Source organism: Anser anser, assembly GCF_964211835.1.
Source record: "Anser anser genome assembly, chromosome: 2".
NCBI lineage: Eukaryota > Metazoa > Chordata > Aves > Anseriformes > Anatidae > Anser > Anser anser.
This window is the reverse complement of record NC_139721.1, coordinates 26,090,127-26,103,455: the sequence shown is the minus strand read 5'-3', so window position 1 is coordinate 26,103,455 and position 13,329 is coordinate 26,090,127. Positions and strand designations below refer to the sequence as shown.

The window sequence follows — 13,329 nt, the reverse complement described above, 5'->3', positions numbered from 1 at the left end:
AACAACTTTTTGCCTCCTCTCCATCTAAGCAGTTCTGTACATTACATGCAAGGACAACAGGAATTTCACACTTTCACACTTATGCTGAAAATTACACCCTTCCTTTCAGGTGTTTTCTCTTCTGGTTGCTTCATGGATGCACATTTAATTAATTTAGCTATATATATATATAATATATTATATATATATGTAATTTAGCTATTTATATAATTTTTAATTAATTTAGCTATAAAGTAAATAAAGAGCAGGATGTACATGCTGATGAAGAGTTGCCTTTGTTTCTGGAAGTCCTGAGTTACCTTCTACAGTAAGAGACTGATGATCAGCATAGGCTGGTGCTTGTTGTTTCATTGTTGTTTTATTGAGTGGCTACAGAAATTGCCCATCTGAAACCATAGTCATGATTTGTATTTATTTTATATAACCCGTAGTTATACATAGTTATACAAAAACAGTAAGTGTGCTTTAAATGTGACCAACCTTTTAGTTTCTACCTGTGAAGTAAGGTCACATGGCCTCAAAATGCTGAAAAATTAAAGTAAAAAAAAATAAGGTCAAAAAAAAAAAGTAAATGTGAGTGTGATGCAGAAGTTGTAATGTTCTGCAGTCGTAAATCTCTGTAATTCACTATAGTAATAATAACTTTATCTGAAATGCTAATATTAACTACTATTTCTCAGTGATATTAGTTACTTCACTGAACAGCCTCCGTGGTTTTGATTCCACAACTAAAGAAACATCCATTTCATCCTCTGGAAACTAAAATATAATATGTTTAGAAATTTCACAACAATATAATACAAACTGATCTTAAGAAACAAAGAAAAACTCACTAGAGGAGGGAAAATTTATTTCTTATTGAACTTTTCTCCTGTGAAAAATATTTTAAATATCTGAATAGGCACACTGTTGGAACAAACAGATAAACAAAATATTTTGAAGTTAGTAATTACTGGTTTTAGGCATGACTAACTAAATTACTACTCACTGAGAGTATAACAGTAATTATCTTTATTGGGGTCCAATCTGGAATGGCAATCAATATTCTGATTTTTTTTTGTAGTACAGAGCAGTTCACATGCTATTAGTTGGGAATAGAGAAAAAGATTCTCATATTTCATCTCTTGAAGGGATTAGGAAATTGCTCACTAGAGGTTATTCTGTTAAATAAAAGCCACTCTGTTTTTATTTTATTTTATTTTTAAATTTATTTAATTTTATTGTTGTTTTTTTTTGTGAGCTTTTATACTTGTAGCTTGCTGCATACAGGTGAGAGTTATGGTGAAAAAACAAATGGTGGTCATGTGTAAGGAATAATAACAGTTGAAAAGGATTGTCTTAACCTCAAAACTACAACAAAAACAAAAATAAAGGAGATTGATGTGTTCTGAAATGACTGTATTTAATATGGTAAACACAAAATAATCCTCATGGAAAGTATTGTTATAAACAACTCTGAGCAGAGTTGTTTAACTTTTCAGGCAGAAGAACAACAAATGCAAAAGGATATAAAAGTTAAAAAAAAAAAAACAATTTTTAATCTAATGATTCTGCAGAACTCATTGTAAGGGGAATAATTTAAATGTAGTTTAATGTCATCCAGCAAAGTATTGCATGTTATGCAAACCACAGTAGCATCTGTAAGTCAGTAACAACCTTGGTCAAAGAAATAAACTCTGTCAAATCTCATTCTTTAAAAAAAATAAGTGATTGCAGTCTGGGATAAAGGGAGATAATGTAGTAGTAGGACACTTAATACTTTGGGGTTTTGTACTATATTCGTATGAAGAATCTACAATAGTTGTAAACAGATTCCCAGATTAGAGAGGAATAATATTCTATGATCCCTGCACTCTGAAATAACTTATGTAAAAGTTGCAGGGCAGCTGAAATTATCTTCAAGATCAAATATAGCTGAGCCAGTGTCTACTTTTTTTTTTTCTTTCTTTCTTTCCTTTTTTTATTTTTTTTTTCCTAGAGGAGAAATCTAGTTTGAATATAGGATTGTGTTTATGTAATTAGATTTTGAGTTTTTCTTCTTGTTTTAAATATTCTGATTGTATACAGATATTCTATTTTAAGTTAGTTCAAGTATTGCCCAAGTACATAGGAAGCAGATTTTTAAAATCTTTAATATATCTTACTTTTACTATAATTTTATAAGTTTTGTTGAAACAGGACATGAAACTATATAAACTTCTCTGGTTTTCTGTAAAGAAGAAAATATTTTTGTACCCTCCATCATCTAAAGCAAATTCTGTAGCTCCCTTACTTGAATAGATGCAAAAACAGAAACCTCTGCATTTGAAGTTGATGTAACTAGAGATACTGGATTGGTCATACGAGAAATATTTGATATTATGATATTGTAGCACAAGAGCACCAAGTATCATGATATATCCGACAATATGCTCAGGGTCAGTAGGATATCAGATGGCTAAATTCTGCCAGAGGAGCTAAGATGATGTGTGACTTTGTGGGATGGGGACACTGGTAGCACAGTGGCCTGGGGCAGGGCAAAGCTCAGTGTAAGCCTCATGTCTCTGCAGTTTTAGCACCTAATAAATTTGGTAGCTATTGACATTACTGACATTGGGAATCATGCTATTGACAAGTTGGCATTGGTTAGGTGGACCATGACCCTTTGCCTACTCAGTATGAATATCAGAGGAGCAGTAATGAATCTTAGCACCATGCTTATTCAGCTGATGTTTTTATAGTATTTGTTTTTATCCCATATTTGAGCAAGAGAGAATAATAAGCATCACATGAAGACAGCTTTTCCAAGTTGGCTTTCATTACTAAGCTAAAGGTAGAGTCTGGTAAACCCGTGATGTGAATGAGATAATGCAGATGAACCAGCGGGTTCAGTTTTAAGTTCAGTTCATCCTTCAGAGGACTTGTGTGTTCTATTCTCAATTATCTTACAGTTTATTAAAAGGACTCACTGCCCTATCACCAGGAAGCTGCACTTTATTACGCTTGCTGATGCATATACCTTTGCTTTCCAGGTAGCAATGTTTATGCTGCAGTTGGGCAGTGCCACCTTCTTGTTAACAGAACCAGTGATCAGCGCAATGACAACAGGAGCAGCAACACATGTGGTGACTTCACAAGTGAAGTACTTGCTGGGAATGAAAATGCCATATATATCAGGACCACTAGGATTTTTTCATGTGAGTTCTGTAAATGAGATGGGTTATTTCATTAGCTAACATTTTCTTAACACGCTATGCTTTTTTTTTCTTTATATATATATATATGCAGAACTTGTGATGCAAGTGTGTGAATGAACAAAAAAGTAATACCAAAATCTTTGTTTCGCTACTTCTGTTTTTAGAAACAGATTAGAAAAACTTGATGAAGAGTTAGCAGGACCAGTCATATTTTGAAAGGGTACAATAAACAATTTGCAATATAAATGTATTATAGCATCAATAATTCCTTTCATTAACATGAGCAATTACAGATTTTATATACTTTTACAGGGAGGGTTAACTCTCGTATGACCAGCATCTGAGAGGGAACACTGTATATTACAAATGTCATTATTTTCTTTATATTTTGCTCAATGTAACCTAACCATCATTGTAGTAAAATAAACGTGACTCATGATTTGTGGACTTGTTATGCAAAAAATTACCCTAGATATGTTACGTGTTACTTTATGACATGATTTATTTATTTATTTATTTTTGGCCAGAAGTACAGCAAGTATACAGCTTCAAGGTAGCTTTTATAAAGCGCATAAAACCTTTTATATATTATCATGTTGGCTCCCTTTGGAAAGTAGATATTGATGGCTGAAATCTTTCAGGGTTTCTATACTGTATGATTTTACTGCATAAAAGATCTGAGAATAGATTCTTTAAGTTAACTTACTCTAGCAAACTCTGAGTTTAGGTGTTGTGAGTATAATATCTTGTCTGAAGAATTAGTAGTATTACAATAATATCTGTCAAAATGACATTTTACTCATAGCAAAATTATCTTTACTCGCTCAGTATTTACTTTGAACTGATAGCAACAGATGATTCGGTTACCAGATGAGGGAAGAGGTGAGGCTTGTTCTAGTTAGCTACTAAATTAGGACACTTTATTTAAAAAGATTGACCAGTTTCTTGCATTGCTCAACACTTCATTTTCTCTTCTTATTTTGGGAACTTAGTTAATTTAGACTATGTGATTAAAAAAAAGATGTTGCTTTTCAGAATGTTGTTTTATAGTATTTTATACATTTGGTAACATTTTATTTGGATAATACATCAGTAAGTTTTTCTACAGGAACAGTTTATTGATGAGAATTAGGGACATATAATAAAGACAAGTAAATATATCTTGTAAGAATAAGTAAAAATGTCATAGTCATTTTTATGAGTAGTTGGTTGGCCTGTGAGACTATTACAAATGATTCACCATATATTAAAAAGTTGTTTATTCTTTAAAAGCCTGTTCATAAATACTTCTTAATATAAAATGAGAGCAGCTATTTTTTCCTTTTTTTGTTTTTCATGATATTTCCATGGTGATTCTACTTACATATAGGCATATTATCATCTTGTGGAGATGACTAGCGGTCAGCACCACAGCCAAGACATAATCAAAACATACATTATGAGCAATAATAAAGAACAGAAGTAGTAGAAGGAAATATTTCCATGTTGGTGTGTTGATGATATCATAAGTGAAGTCATTCAAATGCTTTGAAAGAAATCTATTCCCTTATCCCTTGTATTTTTAATGTGTTTGAAACAAGGTCTTTGCCCTTCATTTCACTTTTGAAATCAAACTCCTCTGAGCATTTTCCAAATATATATATATTTTTAAGGTTTTCAATTGCTCTGTAGAATTGTGTAAAAACAAATGAACAACAACAACAACAAAACTCTGTGCAACTTAGAATAATAACAAATGAGAAAGCCTTCATATGTAGAAGGGACAATTTAACCATAAAAGTATTTTTAAATGCTTCTGGTATCTGTTTAGACTTATGGATTGCTTCAAGAAACTCCAGTATCTCAGTCAACAGCACTGAATTTGGCAATGTGTTTCTGGACATGTTCTTTACTCCAAATTCATGAAACCCCAAAGACTGGTATTTTTGCGTTTTATTTGTATTTTTTTCCTTTCTCCACTCCAGACCACCTCCCACTCACAAAGCCCATTGTTTTGCTTCAGGCAGCCTTTGGGTTGGCAAAGCAAGAAAAAGAATGTTTAATAAAGTGTGATAGGAGAGTTAAAAGTAAAACAAGCCAGTAAAATGTATTCTTTTACAGTGAGTGAGATCACGAATAAATATGTAAAAATGAGCACTGTATATGGAGAACAAATCTACTAAACTGGCATCGAGCCTATGGGATTGTTGTGTTTACACATAGCTTATGTAATATATTACATTTCATTTTCCCTGTATATGATTTGTAACACTGCAGTTGAGCTGCACATTGCAGCATCAATAGAGATTTTACAAAATGGAATGGCAAGGTAAATGTGAGAAAAGACAAATGGTAAGACAGCGCTACACGTGAAGCCTAATTTTCACAAGGGACAGGAAGAAAACTATCAACAAGTTTTACTTAGTATCCGAAAACAGAAAGATATCTATAAAAAAATATCTATAAAAATATCAGAAAAATATCTATATTTGCCCTTTATCCTGGTGTAGATATGTTTATCCTACCACAAGTTTCTGAGAAAATGCAGCACTACAAAGTGATCTCCTGCGATGTAAACAAACCTACTTTGCAAAAACCAGTCTTTTGTGGTTGTGTTGCAACTTGGTTGTAAAATCCTTGTGGTGCTGCAAGTTAGCTGAGAAAGTCTTCATGATCCCAATATCAGTCCTTTACCCCCTCTTTTTCATGTTTGTTCCCTCTACCTGAATTTTTTTTCCTCACACAATGTGTTGTATTTGTCAAAAAACAAACAAACATTTTTTTTTAAAACATAATAGGGCCATATACTCTTAAGCTGTATAAGGTGTTATAACTAATTTGTTGCTTTTAATTCTTCTTTTGTTTGCCTCAGCTTCCATACTCATTTTTGAAATAATCTTTTTTGGCCTTTGACACTGCTCTCCACAAGATCCTCAGAGAATCTGTCTACACTACAGTGTCTAGTGGCCAAAGTCTAGTTTGAGACCAGTAGATAGCAGCGTACCCCAGGTATCAGTAGTGGGTCCAATCCTGTTTAACGTCTTTGTGAACAATGTGGATGATGGGGTAGAGTGCACTCTCAGTTAAATCACAAATGACACAAAATTGGGGGAGTGGCTGCTTCATCAGAGGGCCGTGCTGCCATCCATTGGGACCTCAACAGGCTGGAGAGGTGGGCCGACAGGAACCTCATGAAGTTCAACAAGCAGAAGTGCAAAACCCTGCACTTGGGGAGGAACAACCCCAGGCACCAGCACATGGTGGGGCCACCCAGCTGGAAAGCAGCTCTGCAGAAGAGGACCTGGGGGTCCTTGTAGAAACTGAGTTGAACATGAGTGAGTGATGTGCCATTGCTGCTAAGAAGGCTAACAGTATTCTTGGCTGCATTAGGCAAAGTATCATCAGTATGGCAAGGAGGGTGATCTCTCTGTTATACTCGGTGATGGTGTGGCAGCACTTGGAGTACTATGTCCAGTTCTGGGCCCCCCAGTACAACAGAGATCTGGAAATTCTGGAAAGAGTCCAACATAAGGCCAGCAAGGGACTGGAACATCTGTCCTATGAGGAGAGGCCGAGAGAGATGAAACTGTTCAGTCTGGTGCCCAGTGTGAGGACAAGAAGGAATGAGCACAGACTGGGGTTTGTGCCTAAACACCAGGAAGTACTTTACAATGTGGGTGATGGAGCACAGGCTGCCCAGAGACTGTGGGGTCTCCTTCTTGGAGACTTTCAGAAGCTGTCTGGATGTGGTGCTGGGCACCCTGCTCTGGGTATCCCTGTTTGAACAGGGGTGGGACCAAGTGGCCTCCAGAGGTCCCTGACAGCCTCATGCATTCTGTGAAAGTTCTAGGAGTCTTGGCTATATATTTTTAGAAAAATAACAAATCTTATTTTTCAGTCAATTTGTAAAGAAAGAAAAACATTCTAAAAGTTTATGCACATTTCTTAGTAATCCTTCATTAGAATTATATTTGTTCACCCTTCTTTATATTTCAGTTTGTCTAGGCAAACTAAATTCAACACCAAAGCCAGAGATAACTAATGCTGACAGTGCTCATTTTAAAAAGGCCGACATCTCTTTGACTTTAGCAATTAAGAATCAATCTATTTCTTCCCTTTTCTTACCTCCTTACCTTAGATCTAGCTCAGACTTTAGTGACTTCGTGGGCACAGCTTGCAATGTAGTTTTCCAGATTGCTTTCTTTGTCCTAATTAATCACAGCTCCTGCTTGGGCACTGAGCCAAGGTCTGCACTCTCTTAAAAATGCATTTTTAGAAAATTATGGATCAAAGACTCATCCCAAGTCACTCAAGACACAGTCCACATTGTCTGATGACAATGGGACAATATGTGGTTAAAAACTGTCATTCGATTACCATCCTTCAGACCTATGACATGTAGATCATTTTATTTAACAAGTCGATTTTAAAATGTTTTTCTTCCAGATTCTGAGAAATGTTTGTGCTGGTTTACACTGTTCATCCTCAGTCAAAAGTCCAAGGCTAATGGGGTGGTCTACATTTTCCCTTTTATGAGAAAAAAATACATTTCTTCTCCAATTTCTTCTTATTTTCCATAACTATTTTTAGAGTTTTTCGTTGTATTTTTTTTTCCTTATAAATTATGAAAAACTTCATAGAAATGACAAGAGGAAAAATCAGGAACCTATTTGTAATTTACTCATTCTTCAAAATGAGCATTGTGTCTTCAAGGAGTGATAGAACTAGAATGGGGAAAAAATGCCATCATATTGACTACCTTTCTCCTAGAACCTTTCCTAAGACAATTTTTCTAGTCTTTTTTTTCTCATCTAACATAAATATCTGTATTTAAACTCGAAACCACCAAACCTTGTTAGCATTATACATTTGTTTGAAAACAGATTCTGTGGGGCAGAAAATTATTAATCTATATTTTGATAAAACTACAAATGCCACTTCTAATTTATTTTAGTGATCTTTGTTTTTGTCAGAAAAAGAAACACCTTTCATTTGTTTAATTAAATATCTCAGTCTCAGTTGTTTGATTTTATTATCCTTTATGCTGTCTTTTTAAAGGAAGATACTTGTAAGGCAGTCTAAATCTACAGCCTAGATTTCAGCTTCTGTTCTCTATACAGTTTGCATTTCAGGCTACACAGTAGTTACCAAAACCTTATTGCAGAATTCAAGGGACTGAGCCTACCTTGTTTTTTCCCCTGCAGCTTTATTAAGCATATGCATTATTTCCATTTTCATTACTCTTTTTTTCCTCTAGGCAATGGACTGCTGCTTTTATTCATAAGGCCTGAAAATACTTTGTGATGGGGATATAATTATTCCTTTGTATATCATGATGGAAGTTTCCGCCAACTTTCACCAGCCCTTTGTAGCCATTACAACTGACTTGTGATTTTTTTCATTACTTTCTGTTAATCTGTTATCATACTGATTTATGCCTCATTTTCAGGAACCTTAAATTCAGAGTAGAACTGAAATTACAGTTCACTGATAACTGTGTCCTCAGTGCTGGAGTGAAGGCAACTGTGTTTTTCCAAGCCTGTTACTTATAATTTTGTATTCATCATCATAGATCCCTTTTATTCATTCATAGTCTTCCTATTCCTATTCATTCATTCTATTCCACAGGTTCCTTATGTTTAGCATTATGTTTTCTTTCTTTATCACAGATGCAATATTATTCTGACCATGCTTTATGTCACATTGCACCATGCCATGCCATAGACTTCGAGCAGCTGAGGCCTCCCATTTGCAGCTCTGTAGCTCTGCTCCAGTCTCCTTTTTTAGCACTGCATTCTGTCTCTCCCTTGCAGTACTGTAGGCATTCCCCAACATCCCAGAGTCTGCTGTGTCAGGACTTTTAATCTTGTGGTCCAGTGTGCTTTGCACCCTTGCACCTGCAGATTCCCACACATCACCATGGCTGTTTTTCCCATAGAAAAAGTTTCCACTGATGTGTGAATCATCCTTTCTCCCCCCAGCCTCTTTCTATCTCTTGCTTTGTGGCTTTTAACCTATAACTTCATGCTAGGGAAAGAAATAGAGCCTTGTAGATAGCATTAGTCATTTAAATAGTCATTTAAATAGCCAACAATACACACACAAAGCATGACAGCTAATTAGTGTATGCAACATCTGGACCTGATCAAAGTGTGCTCTGTGGAGCGCTGTTAGTATAATGGGCAAGAGCAACCAACACGGAGACTGAGTGCATCTTGATGAAACTATACGGTTACTCTAGAAACTGTACCTCCCTGAGCGCTGAGAGGAGGCCATGAAAAGGACAATCATCTGGGAAGATTCCTCTTGCTTCTCTTCCCAGCCAATACTGCATTTATTCATTCTCTTTTTCTTCTTGCCCTCTCTCCTTCTTCTTCTCCTTCCTTTCTGTCTTTTAATTTTTTTCCTTAGATGTTACTTTTACCATTGGAGTTGATGGATGTCACAAGCTATGGACACCTAAAATAAATCTTTGTGTGAGCTTTTCTTAACACTTTTGTGCAACACTCATTTATGTCATTGAATTTAATAAAATGGAATAAGAAAAGGATAAATATCAGATGTACTGGAATTTTCTAGCTTCCTTCTACCAACCAATAGAAATGTATGAATTTTTATATACAAATATTCACTACAGATTTTGAGTCTTTGAAAATTCATAGAATTTAGCAATGGTATGCTGGTGACTTTTTTCCTTGCAAAATGTTAAGTGGATGCCAGCGTGTCAGATGACTCAGATCCTGGAGCACTGATTCTCTTCTCCTGGGTAATTCAAAGCATTTGAAGTTGTGTAGAAGATGTCATAGCACGTGACCCAGAATGGTGTATTTTGTAATCTGGTTCTAATTTGTTGTTCATCTCAATCACCGTAGATTTATGCCTACATATTTGAAAATATCAGATCAGTTCAACTAGTGGCCTTACTTCTCTCCTTGCTGAGCATTGTGGTGCTTGTTCTTGTTAAGGAACTGAATGAGAAATTTCAGAGAAACATTAAAATTGTTCTTCCTATCGATCTAGTTTTGGTAAGTATGAAGCCAAATATCAGACGTTTTTCTTTACAGAGTTTTCAGTGGTTTAACTAATCTGCTAAAGTTTACTGTGTTGTGTATAGTTACCCACAGCCACACCTGCCGCTTATTAAATGGATAGCTAATTTTCATGGCTGTATGTTAAATGTAAGAACAGGAAACAGTTTGGCTAAATAATTAAGAAAGAAGTGACATACATTCCCAATTTGTGTAATATTTTTCATGTGCTTACTACTTTTTACATAATTACAAGAATATGGAGCCTAGAATGTTAAAGTGTAAGTCTGAAGTAGAAAATGAAAAGTAACTGACACATTGTAACTCCAGGCAAATCTTGTACTGGGTAGTTCTGGCTTAGATATTGCCTGTTAATTATCTGCAAGAAATTTAAATACCTAAGCTATTGCTCTCTGTAAGTTTACTTACAATTTTCCTTTCATATGGCAGAGGCTAAATTGAAATTAGGTATTGCATTGTAAATCTCTACTTTAAGGATTAAGCTATGGTCAGATAACCAGCACCAGGACAGAAGTTTCTGATTTTCTCTAGACATCTAAGAGAAAATTTTAAAAAAGTGAAAGATTCTTTTCAGAGTGGATCATCACAATTACTCTTTTTAAAAAAAAAAAAAAAAAAAGTTTACAAAAGAATCCTTTTTCATGGGAAAAATGCTGGAAAAGGAGGTTCTGGTCCCTGCTCTAGGATCTATTTCTGTATTGTCTTTTAAACAATACCAGAAAATGCAGCAGACCAAGGATGATGGACTGGAGCTTGATCCTGTTCTTTTGGGATTTATGTGATTAGCTCACAAAAAGTACAGGAAACAGGTTGAACCTCCTTAGGCCTAAAATTTCCTCTCCCTCAGCAAGGTTTATCCGTGCTGGAACATATATATAGGAGGCAAACACACCACCTCTTACTGGGTTTTGTGCTGAAGTCAACTCTGCCAGTCTGGATTAGATGTGCTCAGACAACATCATCTGCCTCAGACCACTCAGGAATGGCTAAATTATGAATTACTTTAAGCTGTTGGCATGAATGGAAGTGGCCTGAGGCACATGCTGCACAGGGACAGTTTGATTCTGATTGTCAGGAGGCTTTCCAGAGACTTTTGAAGATTTTATTAGCACAGAGCAGCCAAACTCCACTATAGACCTTATTCAGACGTATTTTCTAAACCCATTATTGCATCCAGATCTTAGATTCTTTTGCCTCACTTCCACATTTGCTGAAATTTTAGTAATAATACTTCCCTGTCATAGTGAATTGTAGTAAGGATAAATTCATGAACACCGTCATGTGTTTAGCTATGGCAATAACAGGGACCATGTGAGAACCTGAAAGCAACAGAAACATAATGTCTTTTTCTGTATTGAATCAAATAGATAATTGCTACATCTGCTGCCTGCTACTATGCTGATATGGAATACGCCTATGGGCTAGAAGTTGTGGGACATATTCCTGAAGGGTAATGTGCTTTTTATTAGCTTGTGGCTTTTAAATATGTTTAGTTCTGCAAACAGCTTGCTAAGAGGTCAAAGTAGTTTTCTGAAATAAGAAATAGCAAAAATCTATCATGTCCATTTTTGAACTCCTCAAATACCCTCTCACAGTTCAGTCCCACATTAAAAAGGTGTATTGGTATAGATATTATGCAAACTTTCTTGTACATTTTTGTAGTTATTTCAATACTTTATGGAGTACGTATGGAATACCTGATGATGTCTGATGGATATATGATAGAAAGGAGATCCCGAAATCTTTTCGTGGAGTGCAGAGGCGGGCTGGGGTGATTCAGTTCTTAACTGCAGCATTTCATAGCAACCCCCCTCAGATTGTTTGATGGAGTCTAACATCTCCCTTAGATGGAGTATGTTTCCATACTGTCTATAACCTATGAAGATACTAAATGGTTTAAAAGATTGAAAATGAACTTTTCAGGAAAGCCAAGTATGAAAAAAGAAAAAGGATATACAGTCGAATCTCTTCTATTTCTCATTACAAAATTAGTGAATTAGGGATTTTATGTCAGTGGAGAGAGCTAATTTAAAGGGAGTTCTCCACAAATTCTCAAACCACAATTTACAAATCGAATTATCTATCTAAAATTTTCATCTGCCAGTACAATTTTTTCCCTGCAGTTCCCAATATACTGTTATCTTACTAATCTAAAATATTGATAAATGTCACAAGTATTTAAATGTTAACCAGGCATGCAGAGATTGTTTCTCTGTTTCTCTTGTATTTTCATGAATTGCAAAAAGATTGTGTTTTGTTTTGTTTTGTTTTTCTTTTTTCTTTTTCCTTTCTTTTACAGGCTACCACCACCAAAAGTGCCACCCATGAATGTCCTGTCTGAAGTAGTCACTGAAGCTTTTGGAGTAGCACTGGTTGGTTATGTAGCATCGCTAGCTCTAGCCCAAGGCTCTGCTAAAAAGTTTAAATATACTGTGGATGACAACCAGGTAAAGCTCTTTCTCCTCACTTAAGGAGACCTTAAGGTCAGTAAGCCTTGAAATTGCTTCACTATTTTGGAAAAATGTTATAGATGAACACCCAGTAGGAAAAGGTAAGTTTCATGTGGCATCCTGAGGCCTTCCAGTGATTACTGTAAAACCACAATCTAGTACAAATCAGCTCTGCAGAATAGCCTAGTTGGTTGAGATATACCTTTTGGGAAAGTGAATCCTTCAGGATAATCTCACAATGCTGCATTTGGTCCAGCCAGCAGCCAATTTAGGCGTTAATGTGATTTTCCAGTGTTTTAAGGCAAGACAGCTTCTCTTCTGGCAGCTGAGGTCTTAAAGACCAGCTAAGATTTTAAATCAGCTACTGATTAAAGAAACAAAGCAGTTTTAAAAATAAACTAGGTACTTACAGCCCCAGGACATTTATAACATTTATCAGTTATAAAATAAGGGTTATGCAGAGTAGAAGTCCCATCTGAAATAAAGCTTTATTTATATAAAAGAAGCAGGGTGAGTTCAGAGAGCACTGCCAATTTTTCAGCTGTAAGAGCTTTCTGTGCAGAGTTCCATTCTGCAGCGGGCAAGCTCAAATAGGAGTGGGATGTTTGCTTCCTGCACTACCCCACTGCTGGTCATCGTGGACAGGTAGCTTCAAGCCAAGTGGAAATCCGTGGT

The 13,329-nt window shown here is 35.6% G+C and overlaps 1 protein-coding gene across 7 annotated transcripts in view; it reads left to right on the top strand.

Moving 5' to 3' along the window:
* SLC26A7 (solute carrier family 26 member 7) overlaps positions 1–13,329 on the top strand; it is a 90,511-nt gene that overhangs the window by 44,719 nt on the left and 32,463 nt on the right. For 6 of the 7 annotated variants that reach the window (XR_014580001.1, XM_083824784.1, XM_083824785.1 and 3 more), the window contains exons 5-8: positions 3,012–3,176; positions 10,028–10,180; positions 11,572–11,654; positions 12,504–12,651. Coding sequence is in view for 6 of the 7 variants with exons in the window: in XM_083824784.1 (XP_083680910.1) it covers positions 3,012–3,176; positions 10,028–10,180; positions 11,572–11,654; positions 12,504–12,651 (549 nt within the window). In the remaining variant the exon portion in view is untranslated. The remainder of the gene's footprint in view (positions 1–3,011; positions 3,177–10,027; positions 10,181–11,571; positions 11,655–12,503; positions 12,652–13,329) is intronic. The other variant, XM_083824787.1, reaches the window with a different exon arrangement.